Source organism: Colletotrichum jinshuiense, chromosome 3 (assembly GCF_051148585.1).
Source record: "Colletotrichum jinshuiense chromosome 3, complete sequence".
Classification (NCBI taxonomy): domain Eukaryota; kingdom Fungi; phylum Ascomycota; class Sordariomycetes; order Glomerellales; family Glomerellaceae; genus Colletotrichum; species Colletotrichum jinshuiense.
The window spans coordinates 5,283,314-5,302,832 of record NC_139310.1 but is presented as its reverse complement, the minus strand read 5'-3'; the positions used below and the strand labels follow the sequence as shown (position 1 = coordinate 5,302,832).

Genomic DNA, 19,519 nt, shown 5'->3' with positions numbered 1-19,519 from the left:
GGATCCGCGCCAAGGCAGCAGGAGCTTCAACCTGCTGCTGAGGTCACGAAATTTCGCGAACTCATCAACCACCGAGCGCTGGAGATCGCGACTTTTTCTTTCCAAGCCACCCCACAAGATCGAAACCCCGAAGATGGCATCGAAACGCAACTACGCCGCCTCGGACGGCAACGACGTCGCCGAGCCAGCGCCCAAACGCACCAAGAAACCCAACTCCAAAACCCGCGACCACCAGAGCGCCCATATTGACCCGACATGGGGACAGAAATACGTCTTTTCGTCGTCCACGAGCGCGACGACGGTGCCCGTGGACCCGGATCTGGATTTTGAGGATGACGCAGATGCCATGGCGTATCTCAGATCAGTAAGGTAAGCAGAACTCGCCCGCCCCTGTCTTCTCTTTTGCCGTTTGCTGAACCGGTTCTTCAAGTGTAGTGCAGTTGATGCTGATGTGGTGAGTACTCTAGGACACAAGCAACTGGCATCCCCCACCTCCTCGTCGCACCAAAGGTCCCGATTGGCCCACAGCTGCCGAAGGAGCTCCAGAACGAGGGCGGCGACGACATAGAAGAAGGCGAGGACGTGGAGGAAGACCGCAACATTTACACTTCGGGCGAAGGCGACTTCAGAGGCTACTACCAAGACGGCGCATACACCGCGAGACCCGAGAACTGGGACGAAGGCCACGCGAACGGCGACTACGACGAAGGCGACGGCGAATGGGCTGGCAACGAAGGCCTGGACGAAGACGGCGACCCCGAAGCTGCAATCCACGAAGCCTACTTTGCCGCAATCCTCTCTCGCTTCCACTCCCTCCGCACAACCCTCCACACCAAACCCCCCTCAGACGTCGTCGCATCACTCCCGCGTACCCACGGCTATCACGTCGGTGCTTTCGGCCCGAAATCCTCCACGTTCTCGATCTGGTCTCAACGCCTGCGGTCTTCGGACCCTTTGCCGGCGCAGGTCGCCTCAATGGATAAGGACGGAGTGCTCCGCGTCATCCGTGTTCTGCTGGGTGGAAAGTTCCTCCGCAGAGGCTGTGAGCTCAGAGAGCGCACGAGTCGCTGGCTCTGGGCGCTGATGGCGCGGCTGCCGGAACGCGGCGAGTTGAACCACGCCGAGATTGGGTGGGTCCGTGATTTGGGACGTAGGGCAGTGCTGATGATGCAGAGTCTTGCGGACATGGCGGCGCTTAGGGACGCGTTGGAGGACGAGGGAATGGATTTGGGGGTCCATGATGCCGTCGATGAGAGTTCAGATGACGAGGATGTGTTGAGGGAGATGGAAGTTGAGGACAAAGACGGAGAGGAGCCGAGTGGGAGGACGTCTACCGGGGAGACGCCGGGTCAGAAACCTGAAGTGCAGGATGACACGACGAAACCAACGGAGTCTGCCCCGATCCCGAAGGAACAAGCCGACGAAGGCGAAGTCGAGGATGGTGAGATTGACGACGACCAGAAATCCGAGGCGATGGACGTCTCGGAAGACGGCGAGATAGACGAAGGCGAGGTCTCGGAGGAACCTGCGCCAGCCGAGACGCTCGAAGAAGCACGAGCTCGACTCCTTGCCCAGCTGGACACGGCGGCCGCTGAAGAGCCGGCGGAGGAGCCGGTGGTAGAGGAACAGGTGCCAGAGGCCGACGACGAGCAAATGTCGGACCGGCTGCGCGCCCGGATGAACATGCGAGCCACGCTCAACATGATTCTGACAGTCGCTGGTGAGTTCTACGGGCAGCGCGACCTGCTCGAGTTTCGGGATCCATTCACAGGTATGTAAAAAGTCACAGTGGGGGAGCGGGAGGTGTGTATGAGAAGAAGTATACAATTTCTGGCCCGGAGGGCCCCAAGTAGCATGCTAGACCTATGATATCAATACAACACTGGTGGAAGCCACCTGCCTTTCAAGAGGCATAATACAATACTGTCACCCAACCCTAAAGAAACTAGCTCTCCTCTATCCTCCGCGAATCAAGACAAATGTCCCCAAAGCAGCTCTTGCCGAGTACACATGCAATCATTCCCAAATTCCACCACGAAGTCAACCCAAGGTGCCCACGTCCGTACCTGTAATAGCAACGCATCATACACAACGCATTTCCGTCTCTGTCTTCCACCGCCCACTCCACCCTCTCCCCGAATCCCTTAGGCATCGCTCATATCAGTATCCGGCGTAACAAGGAAATCCGCATCCTCAAAATCGTCGACATCCAGGTTCTCCTGCTCGAAGACTGGCTTGCGGCGGGTCTTTCTCGGGACCGCCAGTGGTCGAGCGTTCGCCCATCCAGACGGCGCCAGACTGCGCGGGCTGATCTCGCCCTCCAACCAGGCTGTGTGGTTTGCCCACATCTGTACGGGCTCATCGCTCTCCTCCCCGTCGACAAACAAGCGCTTCTTGCTCTGTCCGTCGCTGGGTGTGCTGTCTACGCTCTCCTGGGAGCTGCTCAAGCCCGGCATGTCGTCCAGTCCGGGCACATCATCATCATATTCATCATCGCTGGAGTGGGCAGGCTGGCTGGCGAGACCGCCGACCTTGTTTATGCCACAAAAGGGCAAGAGCTCGCGCTGGGCAGCGGCACTGCGGCGGGAGTGGATGTTGGGGTTGTTGGCTGTGGTTGTCCGGACGACGGGGGTGTGGGTGTCCGCTGCGTCAGTCCACAGTTTGAAGCTGCTGTAGGAGCCCGTCTTATATCCTTCGGGGACTGATTTGCGGACACGCATGCCGACAGAGAGTAGGTTGGATTGCACCTCCGAAGGGAGGTTGTTTTGCGTTGCCGTCGCCGAGGTTGGCGAAGGGCCAGTTGCGGGAGCTGGACCAGAGCGAGTGCTAAAGAAGGACGTAATTTGCCGTTGAGAGGGGTCGCTTGATACACCGGCGAAGGGGCGCTTTGTTCGTGGGGCCGACATTGTTATGCAGCGAAACGGGAGATCAATGGCCCAGGCCAGCTTTGCAATGCCCTCAGAGTTGTGATGTCGATATCGACTTCGGGAGTGAGGTGGTGTTCGTTGTGAGGTTGTGGCCCGAGCGTTGATGTCTTTTGATCTGCGCCGGAGACGAGAGACTAAGATCGTGAGGCGTGGAAGTTGGGTTGGTAGAGTGGAGAGCTTCAACTAGTCGCAGAAGGAAAGAGAGAAGAGATAGTAACCGTAGAAACGATCGCAAGCGAGAATGACGTACAGAAGCGAGAGGAAGAGGGGAAATGATGCCGGAGAAGAATGGAAGAAGGGGGAAGGTTGGGGGAGATTAAGCTGGCACGAGGCAAGTGGGGGATCTGGGCGGTGCCAGCACTGGCGGTTTCCAAGGCTAAGGTGAAGGAGGCATGAGCCGGTCACTGCGGCGAAGCGCGTCAGGGCGTGTTTTTTCGCGAGATTCCCGCGGTAGCGATCCACTAAAACCACTTTAGGGGCTCGCTGTGGGGATCATGTGCACTGAAACTGACAAAGACCTGCTCATGATTGGCGCCTTTGCGTTGCCTTTTCACTAAGGACGGGAGTCCGCCCCAACTTCACCGAGAAGCATCCATTCATGTTTTATGTGCTATTTTGGGGACTTCGACTTCAAAACCTGCCCATTTTGTAACACTGGGCGGATGAACCAAAACTGGAGTCAATGGCGAACTATGCTTGTGTATGTATGTGCAGCCGAAGCAAGGTGACGCAGGCAGTTGGCGATCCTGAATGAAAGCGGCGCTGATATGCGCCTCATCATTTAACCGAGGCGACACACAACAGGGCATCATACAGGTTGGGGAGAAAGATACTTGGGTGGTGTAACGATAAGGTGCTGCAAGCTGAGAGGATGACATCTATCTTGGGGCTCTCAAGGTGGGCTAGATAATTCTGTGAGACAAGGGCTCAATTCTCTCGTTTGAACAACTTAGTTTGAGATTTTATGTATAACTATCCGACACCCTGGTGTCTAACATATACAACAGCCAGCTTCATCCTCGGTGCCCAGAACAAAACATCTCGTTTACCCTTACAAGTAATTTCGAACCGAACCAGTCACTATAGGAATATGTGCAGTGTTGTTGACAAAACCTCCAATTGGGAAGTGCTACGGGTTGACCGAAGGTGTGAAACAAATCTTATCAGGCACTCGAGCCCACAGTCACACACAAGCATGTTCACCAAATATTTCACGATGGGTTGACTAAGTGGGTAGGTGGATTGTGGAGCGTCGCAGATCCGTCCAGGTACATGCAAGCACGTCACATCGCCACGGCAGAGTATCACGAATCGCTTGAGGGGGGGCGGGCGTTGTGGAAACCATTGAATTTCGCAAGCAGTGCTGATTCCTCCGAACTCACTGCACCCGGGTATGAAGCGATCCTCAATCAGCGGTTCCACGTCCTCACGTCCAGGTCATCGCAGACCACCCAAACGCTCATGTGAAAAGCCATTTCCAGCTGTCCACCCATGCAGAGAGAAGACAACAAACTCCCGTTGGTACAAAAGGCGTAACGCAACGCAGGAAAGACGGTGGGACGAGAGCGATTGCTTTTGTTTGTCGGCGAAAAACTGAGAGGAAAAATGCGTCGATTGGTGATGCAAAGGATATCCGGAGACCCCAAACGCCCCTGTGTTTTTTGGTCAAGGAATTTTTGGATGTTCCATCTTCTATCCGCAAAGGTGTCTGATTATGTTCTGTTCGAAGACAGCAGACTCTAAGAGCCCGTGCCAGGGTTGTCTATACGCCCATGCCCAGGTCGCTTGCTTTTGCAGATCCGAGATGTCCCACCAGTGATGAACCGTCCAAGTCGTTAATACTCAAGGGCTAAAAGAAAACCGTCACGATGGACAGTTTACTTTCTGCGGAAAGAGCAGCCCTCAGTGAGTCTCGCCTTACCACCGGTAGGCTGGCAGAGGACGGTGGTGCATCCCTGGCAGATGACGACGGTCTGGGCGTGGGAGAAGACGGTGGTGATGGTGAAGCAACCGGGGCACTTGACGTCCATGAAGAAGGAGCGAGGGGCAGGCACAAGGGTCTGTCCGCTGTGTGAGTATCATGTCCGTGATGGAGGGGTAAGGTGAGGAGGTATCGCGGGCGTACCTTGAGCTTGTGCTTGCGGGCCTCGGCGGCCGGGGAGGGGTTGAGGAGATCAACGGCGAGAACCTGGGGGAGAAGCCATCAGCATGATGGTTCCTTCATCAAATATCGCGTGCGCAATCGTCGTGTCCGTCCGCCGTATCCCAGCCGTACCGTCTTTTCCTCCTCTTGAATTTTTTTTTCTCCTGCGCGTGTTCCCAATTCGTTTCGTTGTTCGGGTCGTTCGTCGGAATCATCACACACGTGTCGCCACACAAAGAGTGAGGCAGCAACGGGGAAGTCTTACCATCTTGACTGATCTGATCGAAAGTTGATTGATCGGTTATCGGTGCGAGTGCGGTCGGACTTGACGGGAATCTGGTGGTGTTGGAAGCAGATTTGGCACTCGCAGAGATTAAGCGGTGATGGGGTGGAGGAAAATGTTCGCCGGTGGATGTGAGCATCAGTCAAAATCCTCCTCACTCGCCTCCAATCACCAAAAAGTTCCGCGCTAGCAGGTTTTCGGCCTAGTGCCGTAGGGTTAGGCAGCCCCGGCACGTGACGTGGATCCATCGGGTGCTGTGATTGGCGGGTCGGAGTCCAGGTCATCCCTCAGTCAGAACACTGTGCCTCGGTGAGGGCGGGGTCGTGTCCCGCGCTCACCTTGAGTGCCTGACGTTTCCATGCTATTCTCCCAGGTTAGGTACTTAGGCAGCTGCAACAGTTCCCTGTGGCCTAAAGTTGCTGGACATATTTCTCAGAGCCGCATCCTTCCGTCGGTCTGACTCGTGCTCCATCTTTCTGTCATTCTTCTTCCTTTCTGTCAGTTAACTCGTTTGTAACATTGCAAATACCTCACAATGGCTGCACCGACAGAGCAAAGAATAGCGGTACCGATCGATGATCCCAACGCAGACACCGAGTGGTACGTTATATCGTGACAGCTACTCGACGGCTCCTGACACATGCTGCCAGGAACGACATTCTTCGGAAACATGGCGTCATCCCCGAAAAACCACCCAGCCCGACCCCTATGATCGAAGAGGCAATTCTCGAGGGCCGCCGGTTAGCACACGAGAATAGATTGGAGGGCAAAGACCTTGACGAGCTTGATGAGTTGGAAGACGATGAGGATGAAGCATTTTTGGAGCAATACCGCCAACGCAGAATGCAAGAGCTCAACGAGCTCACGAAAAAGGCCCTCCATGGCACCGTCTACCCAATTTCCAAACCGGAGTACTCGCGGGAGGTTACCGAAGCATCCAACAATGGCCCCGTCTTTGTCCTCCTGACATCGTCTTTGGGCACAAATGTCGAATCGCGGGTATTGTCCGACCTATGGAAGCAGGCAGCTCAGGAGTATGGCGAAGTTAAGTTCTGCGAGATGCGCGCGGACAAGGCCATCGAGAACTACCCCGAGCGAAATTGCCCGACCATCCTCATTTACAAGAACGGAGATATTATTAAGCAAGTCGTGACTTTGATGCAAATGGGAGGCGTCAGGGTCAATTTGCTCAATCTCGACAACCTTTTCGTCGAGGTTGGCGCTGTCCCTGAGTCGGACATGCGTGTGATCAAGCGCCGGAGACAAGCCGAGGACGAAGAGGAGGAGAGGGCAATGGGCAAGGGCATAAGGCAAGGAAATGTGGCCAACACAAAAGGCCACGACAGCGACGACGATGAGTGGGACTAAGAGAAGTCTTGTCTGTTGTTAGTCTAGCTATAGCTGGATATGACGCCTCGATGCGCAGCTTCAATCTGGCCGGAGTAGAACAGGCCGAAGCTTCTGTCATCTGCCATGTGGTTGGCTTCCACGATTAACTGGAAGTGATTCTCTCTGGCCATATCAACGATGGTCTAATCCTGAGAAGCCTATCCTGAGTATTGGCGTGGGCGCAACCTGCGCTGCATGACCTTTGATAAGGTGGCAAAGCTCTCCCATCCGACAGAGCCAGATCGCGCAATTAAATCATCACTTACGAGGACCCCCCAAAAATACTAGAAACAAGAAGACTGCTTGAAAAGGCGCAGAATGAACCAGGAGGACAGTGCTTGACTTCCATCGCATATTCGTCACCATGCGAGGGGTCATCTTTGGTTCCCAGATTTCGTGCATTCAATGCCCCGCGTGGTTGCCGCTGCGGACCCTTGAGTCGACGGCGCTGGCCCGTGCTTGTGTGGAGTCGGGGTGTTCCTCGAAGACCTGGATCGAAGCTCACTAGCTGTTTTGGGATAGCTGCCGGCACCCAGGTGGAAGATCAAGTTTGGATACGTGACGAAACGAACGTTGATCGCATAAACACGGACGTAAACAGTCCATCTGCAGTTACGCAAAGAGCCATTGGCAGCAGAGCGCGCTGAGCCCTCTCGACTCACGGTTTTGGAGGTCGTTACTGTCGACCCAGGGGGGGAACTCGGAGCTAACTTCGGAGATCGTGTGAGCGGCATACCCCTGTGGGTCCCTTGTCCTGGCGCCGAACGCGTTCAGGCCCCCACCTGCGGCGTCTCGACGCGCTGTCCCACTTCGCGAAGGTGGCGGGCTCGGAGTTCGACATGATATTGACCTCTCCTCGCACACAATTCAAACTTGATCTTACTATTTTCTTTCTTTCTTTCTTTCCTTCTTAAAACTTCGCCATGACTGACGAACCGACTCTCCCCAGCCTGTCGCCAGCTATCTCGTGGAACGCGCAGACCGAGCGTTTCAGTAATAACCCCAAAAAGCGCAGGTACAACTTTAAAAACCACTCTGTCGCGCCCCCGTCATGGTCTAACTCTAGCGACCCGGCCGTGTTCTCCAGCGATGACGATCCTGGTCTGGACAACTACGTCGAGGGGAGACGGAAGAAGAGATACGTTGGGTCCTGGTTCCATCAGCAGCCCGCGTCATCCGATTCTGCCACTGGAGAGCCGCGGCCGGCGTTGAGAGGGAAGCGGACGTTGAAGCGTGACTTGGACAGTGGTGTGTGGATGGGCAGCGACAGCACCGATGGGGACGATAGCATCATGATGCCGGAGCTACCGACACAGTCGAGGCTGCCGCAATTGAACCAGACGCCTGTTCGTCGCCGAAATGTTGTCTCTGCCGAGGAGCTGGAGGCGCGGGAGAGAGTTCAGCAGTGTCTGGACTCGGGAAACGAGTACATTGACCTCTCGTAAGTGCAGCGCATGTGTGGTAGCAGGCCTTATCTGACCAATACCAGAATGATGGGACTTAGGACCCTCTCTGATGCTACCATTCGGCCTCTTTCCGAATTCTCCTGCATACCAATTGTGGCCGAAGGCGTGCCATTCGAACAGAAGGACCCGGCTTTACAACTGTATTTGTACCGCAACCCTTTGCAGCGGCTCCCGGGCGCCATCTTCGATCTTGAACATCTGACAGTGCTTTCACTTCGCGGATGCCGATTGAGGGACCTGCCCCCGGCGATCGGCAAGATGCGGAGCCTACGGACTCTGAACCTTGCACAAAACCTGCTGAGGTATCTTCCCGCTGAACTGCTCGACCTCATGGCTGCGCCTTCCGCACTGGAAGAGTTACTTCTTCAGGGCAACCACTTCTTCCAAGCGACAGACTGCCCGCGTCTTACTGACCTGGAAAACCTTGGTGGCGACAATGTAGACGGTTCGAACCTGTCCGATGCCTGGAAACCGGGCTTCAATGGGGTCGCTGCTAGGTTCTTTGCGCGATCTCCGGTTCACTACTTAGACAGCTCGGGTTTCTCTCACTCTGACTTCCGCCTTGACCGTGAGGCTGTGATTGTGCCAACCGAACGAAAGGAGGACGAACAAAACACATCTCTCGTTTGCCCGCCGTCCTCGGCTCCGTACCACTCCAAATCAGCCGGAAGAAGCGTTGCGAGTGCACAGGGAAGCCGCGTTCCCAGCTTGATGGAGTTAGCTCTCCGCAGCGCATACAAGAGCTCAGACCTGAACGAGCTCCCTGACTACATCCCTGACTCATTAGCCCACCTGCGCGCCCTTCTGGAGCGCGCCGCAGACCAACGTGAGGTAGGAGGGCTGACGTGTTCGGTGTGCACAAAGCCTTTCGTGGCGCCAACGGCTCAGTGGATAGAATGGTGGCAAGTTTGTCTTGTGGAGAGCAGGCAGAAGCAGGACGACTACGTCGTCAAAGCCCGACCATGGACCGACTTGGACGAGGAAAACGACGGCGCCGTTCCGTTTTTGAGAAGAGGATGCTCTTGGAAGTGCGGCCCTGCTGATATTAGAGAGGGACAGTGGTCAATTCGTCCGGCGGGAGATGACAAGGCGGAGTGAAAGTTCTGGGAAGTAAAAAAAGGGTTTTAGCCATCATGTCGAGGAGGACATGGGTGCGCATTATTTTTCACAATTATTCTGAGGCTGGCTTGGAGTTGGAGGTAGATCGACTGGGTTTGAACTTTACATGAGGGTATAGGCTGCGGCGTTTTTGATATCCGGTTCTTCAACTGAAGCTCGTTCCCACACCGTTGCATATGGTACCGTTATTGTACCACTCTACTGATGGCAAAACCTCTGTTGCCACCCATCTCGCAGTCTGCGAATGCAAGCTGCCATGCCCAAACGGCTTATCCGCCCTATCTCTCCTCATTCTCTCCCCTACACCGAACTCTGGCACGTTTTGTCTCGACACTTCCACGTCGCCCCGCGCTGCTGTAGCACATCTTGGGAACGACGTCCTCCCATCGGCCAGTGCCTGGAAGATGATGAGCTGGTCCTGCAGGAACTCGTCCGTTGTGGATCCTGGGATGGCTAGTTCCTTGACCAGATCGCCGACGACTTTGTGGGAGATTATCGAGGCGACACTCCCGCGCTGCTTGCCCTTCTTCGGCGTCGACATGAGCACGTCGCGGCCCCAACGTAAGCCCGAGGCGGAGCGGGCCACGAGCAGCGTGTACAGCCGCGCGTCGTGGCCCGAGTCCTCAACGATTTTGAAGTCGATCTCGGCATCTGGGAATGCCAAGGCGATGTCCTGCGCAAGGGTGTTTTGGAGGTCCTCGTGCATGTGCGACGGGACGATCATTGAGACGTCCACGTACCTGATCTCGAGACCGGAGGGGTCATCGTAGCTCCTTGCTGGGCCGAGGGGGCGCAGCGTCTGGCCTAGTTTGAGTGGATGAATTGTGAGGACGACAGAGCCCCTGCTCTGCGGCCCCAAACTCCATCCGCGCTTCTTCAGCCGCCGCGAGACGTCGATTCCAAACGAGGACTCTAATCTGTGGAGGAGGACCTGGTCTAGGTACTCGTACGAAAGTGACATACCCACCGTCGTGCCTCCCGTGACCTCCAGCTCGATGGGAGTGGCGTTCTCGTCAGCAGCGTACAAGAGGAACGGCAGGATAGCCTGGAGGATGAGTAGAGTACTCGCGGCGCCGGTGTCCGCGGCGATATTGATCTTCCGAGACTTGCCCTGCAAGGCCGCGGAGGGGGGGATTCGTGGGCAAAAGGTGAGGGTGCTGCTGCCAACCTCGAGACCCTCGACATCCGCTTCTGTGACTTCAGCGAGCCAACGGATTGCGGTCACATGTTGTGCTTTGAGGCCTGTACCAACGACCCCCACCAATGGACTCGTCAGCTATAACGTTCGTTTTACGAGGCGCAAGTGGTGTGTAAGTGGTGGAAGTCGGGTGGGATGTCACTTACCGCCTCCTTTCCCTCCGCCCCCGCGCGGGGGCCTATTGCCGCGCACGTTGGTAATGCGGATCGACTGCGAACTGACAGCAGCGAGGGCTATGGCGACGCGTACGAGTTGGCCGCCTCCTTCGCCGGTGCGGCCGTCTATTTCTATGGGTTTACTCGCCATTTTGCGAGGCATGAGAGCTACTGAGGGGGCCGATTGGTCTTGGTCCGAGTGTATGAGAGGACTGCGTCTTACGTTGGATCAATATGTCTCCGAATCTGACAGTGCAGCTGAAGGCATCAACTAATGTTTGGATGGGAGATTTCTGATGAGTCTCGATGTTTTCCTGGCCGAAAGACAAATCTTTAAGACCAGTGTTGGCGTTGGATTTGAGCGTAGACCGGCGTTCGTTGATTGAGTCACACACCGAGAAGCGGCTTCATGACAATGCGTCTCTCCAGGCTAAACACGCCTTGACCTCCGCACCTGTACGGGGAACACCATACCGAATTGGAGTGCTGCTTCTCAGAAAGGAGCCAGGAACAAATAAAAGATGCCTGTAAACTAGCTGCAGTGAATGGAATGACTCCGTATGCTAATCACCTGCTAAATTTGGCGGTGTGCTGCGCCCCAGCGTGGGATGCTAATGAGATGAGCAGCAACTGTGGCACAGTGGGTTGTTGCCTTGACCAGTGGGGGAGGGGAGTATTTAATAAGATTATCATCCCGTTTGTCCATATATTAGACTTGAATCTTTGTTTCGGATGGGATTTTGGCGGAGGATAGCTCGCCTGGAAGGGCTGATGCATTGTAATGCCTTTCTTTTGTTTTCTTTGTTCGGTTCCTCTGCCTCCGGATACCAGCGTTTGGATCGTCCGATCTGCCCGCCCGTGTCCCGCTTTGACATTCCGGCATTATTCCAACGACACCTCTTCTTCTCTCTGTCTTTTCCCTCTTTTTTTCTTCTTCTTTTCCCCCGGTTATCTTGTTTGCTTCATTATCTCACTTCCCATATTGCAGTGCCGCATGGCTGTGGCGTCAAATCGAATAATCCGGCTTTCTTCTTGCACCAACACCAGGCCAAGACATGCAACGTCGACTGATTTGAACCAACCGACCGCCCCAACGGTTCCTTCCATTGGGAGGCACTGCAGACCCAAGGATGCAGTGTTACCGATGTGCAACAGCCACAGGGGCCTCGGCCGTTTGTTTAACACATGCCCCACGGCCATGCTGGTCGCCGATCTTGACTTGCCGAAGGCGCTATTTCGCACTGCCTCAATCGGTGAACTTGAAGTTGGTCGCGATTCGATTGAATCAATCGGATTTGCCAGACATTGTCGACGCAACCTCTGTTGGCGATAAGGAAGGGGCGAAACCAGCGACAGCGGCAGAGAGGCAAAGAGGCAAAGAGGCGAATTGGCGGGATGACCGAGAGACAAGATTGTGGCACCGCGCCGACGAGAGAATATTTCAGCCAGAAGTCCTCCTCGCCTCGTGCCACACTGCCATATGATTTGGCAATGACGACTCCGAACACGTATAACAGCTACCAAGCACCAGTCAATATTGCAAGGCAAAAGAGAGTCTAAACAAGACAGCCTCCGGGTTGGAATCTACTGGACGACATAAGTTTCAATAATGACCGGGTTGCATGACTGTACATTTCAAGGCTGCTTTCGATCAATAATCGAAGAATTCCTATTAAAAAGACGAACCGCCTGTCACTCACGTCAACTTTCTGCGACTTGGAACTTTTTCGACAGAAGTCTACTGAATTGCGAAGTGCCTAACGACAGAAACAAATCAATCATCAGTCCAAGGAAATATGAGCAACACGGCCATATAGTATATCATGGCAAGTAAAAAACCGACGCCTTCCCTATGTCCGTAACTCCTTACCCCGCCCAATCTTTCTTACAACCCCTCGAGTATGGAATGTCTTTTTTTCTTATCAATACTCGGTCATGAACTGTTGTTCCTTGCGGATCTGATTTAAAGCGGAAAGCTCCGCCGTCGATGTTCTTCTATAACAGAAAGGTGTACCATTGGGAAAATGCATCATTAAAGAACCGACAGAGAACAATGTATAGGAATAGCGACTGGAAGTGTAGTTGCTCGATGAATAGTCTATGACTATGCTGCATCGATATCAGTACAAGTGTCTGAGTCTGCTGGCGGATGTTGGTACCTACGTTACCTCAGAAAGCTGGCCCAAGGCCCATTCGTTGGGAAAGGTCTTCGTTAATGACGGTGGTGATGATGGTGCCGATGGCCACCGCTGCTCCTTCGACGCGGCGAGCTGCCCCTTCTGCTGTTGCTTGGCTCATCAAATTCATCGAGAGTGATTTCTGGGTTGTACATCGTTCTGATCGAATACCCTTGGTTGCCAAGTCCCAGGACGTCAACGTCGTTCAGTTGCTCGAGATGATTGACGCGTTCTGTGGGGGGAGCTTGTGCACCTGGGTGGTTGATGGCGTACTGGCGTCGACGTTCTCGCTCGTCACTTTGGGTGACGAGATTGGGGTCCTCTTCTGAAAAGCTTCAGAACATCAGCAAAGTTCTTAGAGCATTCAAGCTGTCGCTCTCTTACCCATAGCTGCCTGGTTCGCTAGGCCAGGAAGCCCAGTTCCATGTATCGGAGCCAGCACCATGAATGGGCTGAAAGTTGAGTTCAGGTTGTTGGTAGCTGCCTGCATACCCACTTTGCGTTGGGATGCGCATCGGCACGCCTGATGGGACAGGCATATGAGTGGATGGGTGCTGAGACGGTTGATACGATTCCGGCCTCATAGGTTGTTGTTTGTGGCCGCGAGATGACGATGAGGACCCAGATCCAGTCCGAGCCTTCCCCTTTTGACTGTGTGCATCTCGCTTTGAACCGGATTTCCGGCCGTTGCGGCTGTCTTTGTCTTCGTTTGCCATATTTGTGTTGGGTTAGGTGTCACTTGCGCGGTTGGAAATGGATATTGTTTCTATGACTCTATCGGAATCGAATCATCTGTTCGTGAGATCGGGGAGGTAGGTCGGCCTTAGTTATAGGGTTAGACCGACTGAATTCGCTAGTGGCAGTCCAAGGCAACAGTGGCTAGCATACCTGCGAACTGAGGTCGTTGCGGCGCAGCGTTATTCCACTTCGATGGGTAGGACGCCTCACACCTCCCACACAACGGCATCGGCACGTGTGTACGCTTTGGTCGTTTATCTTCATCAGTCGCCCATAATGGCGGCCGGCCAGTCGGATCCTCCGCATGAGGAACTTCGGACGTTAAGAGCAATTCGGGCACCACTCGGCGGCAAGCGAAAAGGCAGCAAGAGGCCACTGCTTCATGGTCGAAAGAAGCGGCGTTGGTTCGCCAGGGCAGTGAAGATGGCTGCCTAAGTTTTTGGACCCCAAGCTGCTGACCACATACCAAGGTCGGCCTCATACTGCCAAACCGAAAGAAGTTAGTCAGCGAGACAAGACCAGAAAAGGCCTGGAAGAAAGAAACGGAAAGCTGATGAAGAGAGACGAACAGAGAAATCAATGCTTGTGGCTGAGGGACAAGTCGGCCGCAGCGCCCAAAGCCTCCATTGGCAACCTGCCGGCGGTGCATGGAAGCGTCTAAACGGATTTTCAATGGTGTGGCGGAGCAATCGATGAAGTCCGCCTAGTGATGGTGTAGGCAACCCCCAACACAAAGCGGTGAGCCTAGAGAAGTGCCTTGGAATATGAGCCATGCTGCTTGCTGTCATGATGGTTCGGTTGTATGGGCTGAGTGAGTCAAGACGAGTGGCAAATTTCCAGTTGATACTGAACAGGACGACGGAAGACTCACCTTTATGTTTTGGGTCGGACTGCGAGGTGAAGGAAGCGAGCGGGGTACGATGCATACAGGCTGCACGAGTGAACCTCGTGACGATTTTGCAGCCCTACTGTAGGTGTTGCGGGCGCATGCCTCGCCTGCAATTCTGTTAATCTGCGGATTGTCATCGAGCTCCTCCTGACACCGTAGTAACCAAATTGCAGCGGCTTTTGGAAGTCGTGTCAAGCCAATTCGCGATCCAACTTCATTTCTGAACGAACGGCTCCTTTACGGCGTTTCTCCCTTGTTCCCCCACGGTTCGAGGAGATGTTCAGCCAAAGAGGGTGTGCTCGCGGCCTAAACCCTCCCACTCGTTCTCAACGGCTTCCCACCCACCAGCGGCTGGGATGTCTCATAGTCAAACACACCAATTAAGCCACTGGGAAAACACGAGAGAATGCCCACTCCGATTTCAGAACGAGGAGAGGAAGAGGGGTTTGCGCAATCATGGCTGACGGCAAGGTGCTGTCTTCTTCAAGCACCTTCGTGCTCTCTCCGAAGCAGGCTGCGAGCCCTTGTCCCTGATGCTCTTACTATTGGTACACTGCAGCCCCCGCACTCCCTAACCAGTGAGGACCGACAGCGTCCACCCAAACCGATAGCGGACAGAATTTCGTCATTCTTCTGCATGAACGCAGCGGGATCCAGCCAATGCTCAAAATCTGGGTATATTTTTCGACGTGTAAATAGGGTGCCAAAATTAGGTGCCTCATGGAAGCTGAAATACACTGCACGCAACATTAATTTGCTGAAGCCTGAAAGTTTGGTTTCGGCAGAGTGTTTTTATCGCTATTAATGTAGCGGCTTTCTGGTTACTAAAACCAATTATGCCCAGTATTGGTTGCCGGTAGCAATCGCAACGCTCCCAACCCAATTATCGGTTCGAACTTGCTGCTAGCTATGGGAATATAACCTATCGGAAACTGTATTGTTTGACAGTAACTTCACAAGGAACGTCAGACTAAGTACTGCACCGCAATGTTTCGGCTCCGGATATCTCAAACGTCAATCACATCAAAACTATATCCAATCCAACAAGTCGTTGTTAAATATCGCGTCAAGGGGTTTAATGTCTCTTCTGTTACTAAACACGAAAATGGACGGCTGTGCTGTTTGGTCACTTGATCCTTCCATTATTGCCTGAAGGTTGAGAGATTGAGCTCTATCTTGAAGGCGTTTCTGGCTATCAACAACTGTTTTCAAATCTCCAGGAACACAGCTGGCTTGCTTGATGTACTCATCGGGTTTGGACCTCGAGCCCCATACAGGCGAAGAGTCCCAAGTCTTCTCGTACTTGAGTGGTATTATTGAGATACCCTGCCTTGTCCACTCTGGTAAACTCGTGGTTTGGTATTGTAGGATTGAGCGATCACATAGAGGGTGACGGGCCGTGCTGCCATAATTAGGTAATGTCTTCCAAGAGACTGACCACTGGTCAGGCGGCTGGTAGGCATGAAAGCATGAGGAAGAAGAGCACATGTGAGACGACGGTTATTCAGACGAAAAAGAAAAGAAAAACCTTTCACGGTACTTGGCCGGTTTGAGCTGCTGATTTTTTTGCCGTGGCAATCATTTCAGCAGCGTAGAGTCAAAAGTAGTTCTTGTAGATATCGGACAACAATCCCAACACCAAGTCCGAAACCAGACTAGCGCCGGCAATGTTATAAGTTTAACAGCTTAGCTTACAATGCGAAAGCTGCCAGGAGCTGTTGAAACTTCACATATATGATGTGAGGCACTCAAAACCGAACAATAATAAGCAGGTAGAAGAGTCAGGCTGGGTAGGTCTGACCATTGCACGTTTTTTAAACCGTAACTTGTGCTGGTGCCGGTATAGGATCATATTTCAGCGCAGTATGTTGAGTGCGGGTTATCGATCTGAACTTGGCCAGGCTCAAGCGAGACTTTGGTTCTCACGAGAGCTTCACGCGGCAAAACCACAAAATGACGCGTTAAGAGGATTTATTTGCGGATCACGCCATGACCAGGTCGCGATTAGCGAAATGACTATGGAGCAATCTGTGGATCATATGGCACGAGATAGGACCCACAACCTCGGAGCTTGAGTCGGAAGTTCGACGCCCTGAAACTAGATAAGGAAATTTTCCGCCCTTGCTGCGCGAGTTATCCATTGTTGTCATCATCTCATCAAAAGTATCTCCAGTCCGGGTCACTTACGATACACGTCACCATCAAACCTGTAAACATGTCTACCGCATTCGTCCAGCGCCCTGCCCCGGCCTTCAAGGCCACCACCGTCTTCCCTGGCGGTGAATTTAAGGACATCTCTCTGTCCGACTACCTGGGTCAATGGTATGTGGGTTCTCGTTGTGTGAAGAGGGGAAGGACATGGGATGCCGAACTAGGAACTATGCTTACATTCCCATTCCATCAGGGTCGTCCTCCTCTTCTACCCCCTTGACTTCACCTTTGTCTGCCCGACCGAGATCATTCAGTACAACGACGCTATTCCTCGCTTCAGCGCCATCAACACCACTGTTCTCGGCATCTCCACTGACTCGCACTTCTCCCACTTGGCCTGGACCGAGAAGCCCCGCAAGCAGGGTGGCCTTGGCTCCGATCTGCAGCTTCCCCTCATCGCGGATAAGTCGCAGAAGATCTCGCGCGACTACGGTGTGTTGATCGAGGAGGAGGGCATCGCCCTGCGCGGTCTGTTCATCATCGACCCCAAGGGTGTCCTTCGCCAGATCACCGTCAACGACCTGCCCGTCGGCCGTAACGTCGAGGAGACGATCCGTCTCGTCGAGGCTTTCCAGTTCACTGACGAGCACGGCGAGGTTTGCCCCGCTGGCTGGCAGAACGGCAGCAAGGGTATGAAGGCTGACCCCAAGGGAAGCCTGGAGTACTTCTCTGCTCAGGGAGACGCCAACGGACATGTCAATGGAAATGGCGATGCTAAGAAGAGGGTGAGAGTTGATTAAGGCACTCGCCGCTTAGAGAAAAAAGAGATAGAAGCTGATATGGATGTAAAGACTATAGATGTAGAGATTAGAACTGGTGAGCATTAGAAGGTTATTAAAATTTGGCTGCATGTGTTGGCTGTTTGGTTGCAATTATGCTGTGGCGGGCACGACCCCGTGCTACAAACTCCGGTCTTAATGATAGACGGTCTACGGACTGACGGGAGGTGAGAGCACGTGGCAGTTGTGTGAGCGAGACAAAGAAGAACGCCGCGGCTGTCAAACGTCCTTCATGGAAGGCTCGAACAAAAACAAAACATCGAAATAAATATACAGACATAATTCTGTGCAAACAGCTCTCCTATCGGCAGATTTTCTAGTGTCTTCTCTTGAAGAGCATGAGACAGGTGTTTCAAACGGAAAAGAAAAGAAAAAGAGCGGCCACTGCTCACACAAACAAGCGTGCATTCCTCACTTGGCAGGGATGGGCTCCGCCATTGCTCGCCGTGGGTTTGTCTTCTCATCGTATAGAAGCCTCCCAATAATCACTCGTAAAAACCTGGACGGATTGCAGTGACATCTTTTGAGATATAAGTGGTGTCAGGAAAATCAAGTTCTGCAGTGGCTGAAAGTTGGAAATAGAACTATTCCTTGGCTAGCGGTGGTTACGCTGCCCTTACGTGGGATTCTTTTAAGGCAAAGTGATATTCTAAACCTAGTTCTCGATAAAGTAACAAGGGACCGATACCTTCTAGCTAGCACACGGCAAGTCCGGCACAGAAAAATATCATAAGGAAACACCAGTCCCAGCCCCAACAATGCAATAGAATACAAACAAGTCTGGAATACAGCAGAACCGGAAATCGAAGAGGAAGAAAAGAAGGAGAGGCAGAGAAATAAGAACAAAAGGAAACATACAAGTCTTGCGAATATTGAAAGCAGGGGCAAGCGAGTCTAGTCTTACGTAAAAGGCCAACAACATCCAGCCTTCCAATTCTCAAGGTGTGCCACAATTCTTGGTTATCCACTGTCACCTCTTTATGCTCAGGAATACTCAAGCTACTTATATAACGGCTTCAGGGTTTCTTCCATCTTCCTCTTCGTGGTCTTCTTGTGCTTGTGTCGGCTTCTTCGACTGGTGTCGTCGCGCAGACTCTCGCGATGTTTCCTGTCTCTATCTTGCGTCCGCAAGTAGTCGGCCGTCTCTTTCTCTCGGTTCTGTGTTGTCGAGGATGCTACGGGCCGGTTGTCTTCGTTGTAGGTCTCGTCGAAATCTCCTGGGAAGCTACTTTTGTCAGTTCAGTCAGTAACTTGGAGATCAAGGTAAGCACCTTCCAGCTTCAACACGGTCATCTACATATGAGGACTGGTAGTTTGAAGCATTCGCGGAGCTCTGCTCCTGAAAGGTTTGCTGAGTCGTGGTCTGGCCGGGGTTGGAATAGGATGTTGTCGGGTAAAGGTACCACTGTCCATGATGCTCGTCGTAATAATACAGTCGGCCGTCGGCACCTGTGACGCAGCTGACGTTCGTTGACATGGCGAATGTCTGTGGTGGAAAGCTGGAAAGCAAAGTTATGATTTCTAAATTAATGGGACAGGCTTGGGAAGAGAAGTCGATGGTTCTGAGTTCAAAAAGAAAGGTCCAACGAGACTTCACTATCCTTTTTATTCTTTTGGTCATATTCATAGCGTGCTTGACGATGGCTAGCTCCCCCCGTGTCCGTAAAAAAGCTGCCTGCTGTATCCGCCTCACGATGTTATCAGGAGCAGCATACTGATCATGGTATCAGCGCCGTCGAATCGGTAAAGCAGGGCCAAAGACCCTTGTATCGTAGGGATAAAGTGTTGTTTGGAGCAAGGGGTGGCCCTGGTCTCTCGTCGGTGAGCGCTGGGCGATTTCTTCGGTCGAAAATGCTAAATGGCATCTAAAGCCCCGCTAAGTTAGTATGATAGGCCAGCCCTTGAAGATGTAAAAGGAAGGAGCCTATCAAGGCACGAGAAAAAAGGGGGCGGCGTTGTCATGGAGTCACTGTTGAACAGCTTCACTTCGGGGCACCGCCGGGGCAGATTGGCTGCGGTTAGGCTAGCTGTGAAGATCTCTGGTG

The 19,519-nt window shown here is 53.3% G+C and overlaps 10 protein-coding genes across 10 annotated transcripts; 4 read left to right on the top strand and 6 right to left on the bottom strand.

Moving 5' to 3' along the window:
* Positions 1 to 133: 133 nt before the first annotated feature.
* On the top strand, positions 134 to 1,779 carry EsH8_III_001385 (SIP1 domain-containing protein; the record flags this gene model as incomplete). Its single annotated transcript, XM_083263110.1, has 2 exons — positions 134 to 369; positions 468 to 1,779. The coding sequence occupies 2 exons, from the start codon at positions 134 to 136 to the stop codon at positions 1,777 to 1,779; spliced, it is 1,548 nt and encodes a 515-aa protein (XP_083123597.1).
* Positions 1,780 to 2,144: 365 nt separating this feature from the next.
* Positions 2,145 to 2,906, bottom strand: EsH8_III_001384 (ribonucleotide reductase inhibitor-domain-containing protein; the record flags this gene model as incomplete). The annotated part of the gene is made up of 1 exon (XM_083263109.1): positions 2,145 to 2,906. One exon carries the CDS (start codon positions 2,904 to 2,906, stop codon positions 2,145 to 2,147), a length of 762 nt encoding a protein of 253 aa, XP_083123596.1.
* Positions 2,907 to 4,804: 1,898 nt separating this feature from the next.
* EsH8_III_001383 (40S ribosomal protein eS27) lies at positions 4,805 to 5,338 on the bottom strand (the record flags this gene model as incomplete). The annotated part of the gene is made up of 3 exons (XM_083263108.1): positions 4,805 to 4,987; positions 5,053 to 5,115; positions 5,336 to 5,338. 3 exons carry the CDS (start codon positions 5,336 to 5,338, stop codon positions 4,805 to 4,807), a joined length of 249 nt encoding a protein of 82 aa, XP_083123595.1.
* Positions 5,339 to 5,888: 550 nt separating this feature from the next.
* EsH8_III_001382 (thioredoxin-like protein) lies at positions 5,889 to 6,721 on the top strand (the record flags this gene model as incomplete). The annotated part of the gene is made up of 2 exons (XM_083263107.1): positions 5,889 to 5,953; positions 6,004 to 6,721. The coding sequence occupies 2 exons, from the start codon at positions 5,889 to 5,891 to the stop codon at positions 6,719 to 6,721; spliced, it is 783 nt and encodes a 260-aa protein (XP_083123594.1).
* A 944-nt stretch (positions 6,722 to 7,665) lies between these two features.
* Positions 7,666 to 9,306, top strand: EsH8_III_001381 (leucine-rich repeat domain-containing protein; the record flags this gene model as incomplete). The annotated part of the gene is made up of 2 exons (XM_083263106.1): positions 7,666 to 8,183; positions 8,232 to 9,306. The coding sequence occupies 2 exons, from the start codon at positions 7,666 to 7,668 to the stop codon at positions 9,304 to 9,306; spliced, it is 1,593 nt and encodes a 530-aa protein (XP_083123593.1).
* A 166-nt stretch (positions 9,307 to 9,472) lies between these two features.
* EsH8_III_001380 (RNA 3'-terminal phosphate cyclase-domain-containing protein) lies at positions 9,473 to 10,831 on the bottom strand (the record flags this gene model as incomplete). Its single annotated transcript, XM_083263105.1, has 2 exons — positions 9,473 to 10,569; positions 10,672 to 10,831. 2 exons carry the CDS (start codon positions 10,829 to 10,831, stop codon positions 9,473 to 9,475), a joined length of 1,257 nt encoding a protein of 418 aa, XP_083123592.1.
* Positions 10,832 to 12,892: 2,061 nt separating this feature from the next.
* Positions 12,893 to 13,573, bottom strand: EsH8_III_001379 (uncharacterized protein; the record flags this gene model as incomplete). Its single annotated transcript, XM_083263104.1, has 2 exons — positions 12,893 to 13,190; positions 13,242 to 13,573. 2 exons carry the CDS (start codon positions 13,571 to 13,573, stop codon positions 12,893 to 12,895), a joined length of 630 nt encoding a protein of 209 aa, XP_083123591.1.
* A 1,940-nt stretch (positions 13,574 to 15,513) lies between these two features.
* Positions 15,514 to 15,972, bottom strand: EsH8_III_001378 (uncharacterized protein; the record flags this gene model as incomplete). Its single annotated transcript, XM_083263103.1, has 1 exon — positions 15,514 to 15,972. The coding sequence occupies one exon, from the start codon at positions 15,970 to 15,972 to the stop codon at positions 15,514 to 15,516; it is 459 nt and encodes a 152-aa protein (XP_083123590.1).
* A 727-nt stretch (positions 15,973 to 16,699) lies between these two features.
* EsH8_III_001377 (thioredoxin-like protein) lies at positions 16,700 to 17,522 on the top strand (the record flags this gene model as incomplete). The annotated part of the gene is made up of 3 exons (XM_083263102.1): positions 16,700 to 16,806; positions 16,889 to 17,420; positions 17,487 to 17,522. 3 exons carry the CDS (start codon positions 16,700 to 16,702, stop codon positions 17,520 to 17,522), a joined length of 675 nt encoding a protein of 224 aa, XP_083123589.1.
* Positions 17,523 to 18,473: 951 nt separating this feature from the next.
* On the bottom strand, positions 18,474 to 18,951 carry EsH8_III_001376 (uncharacterized protein; the record flags this gene model as incomplete). The annotated part of the gene is made up of 2 exons (XM_083263101.1): positions 18,474 to 18,699; positions 18,746 to 18,951. 2 exons carry the CDS (start codon positions 18,949 to 18,951, stop codon positions 18,474 to 18,476), a joined length of 432 nt encoding a protein of 143 aa, XP_083123588.1.
* Positions 18,952 to 19,519: the final 568 nt, after the last annotated feature.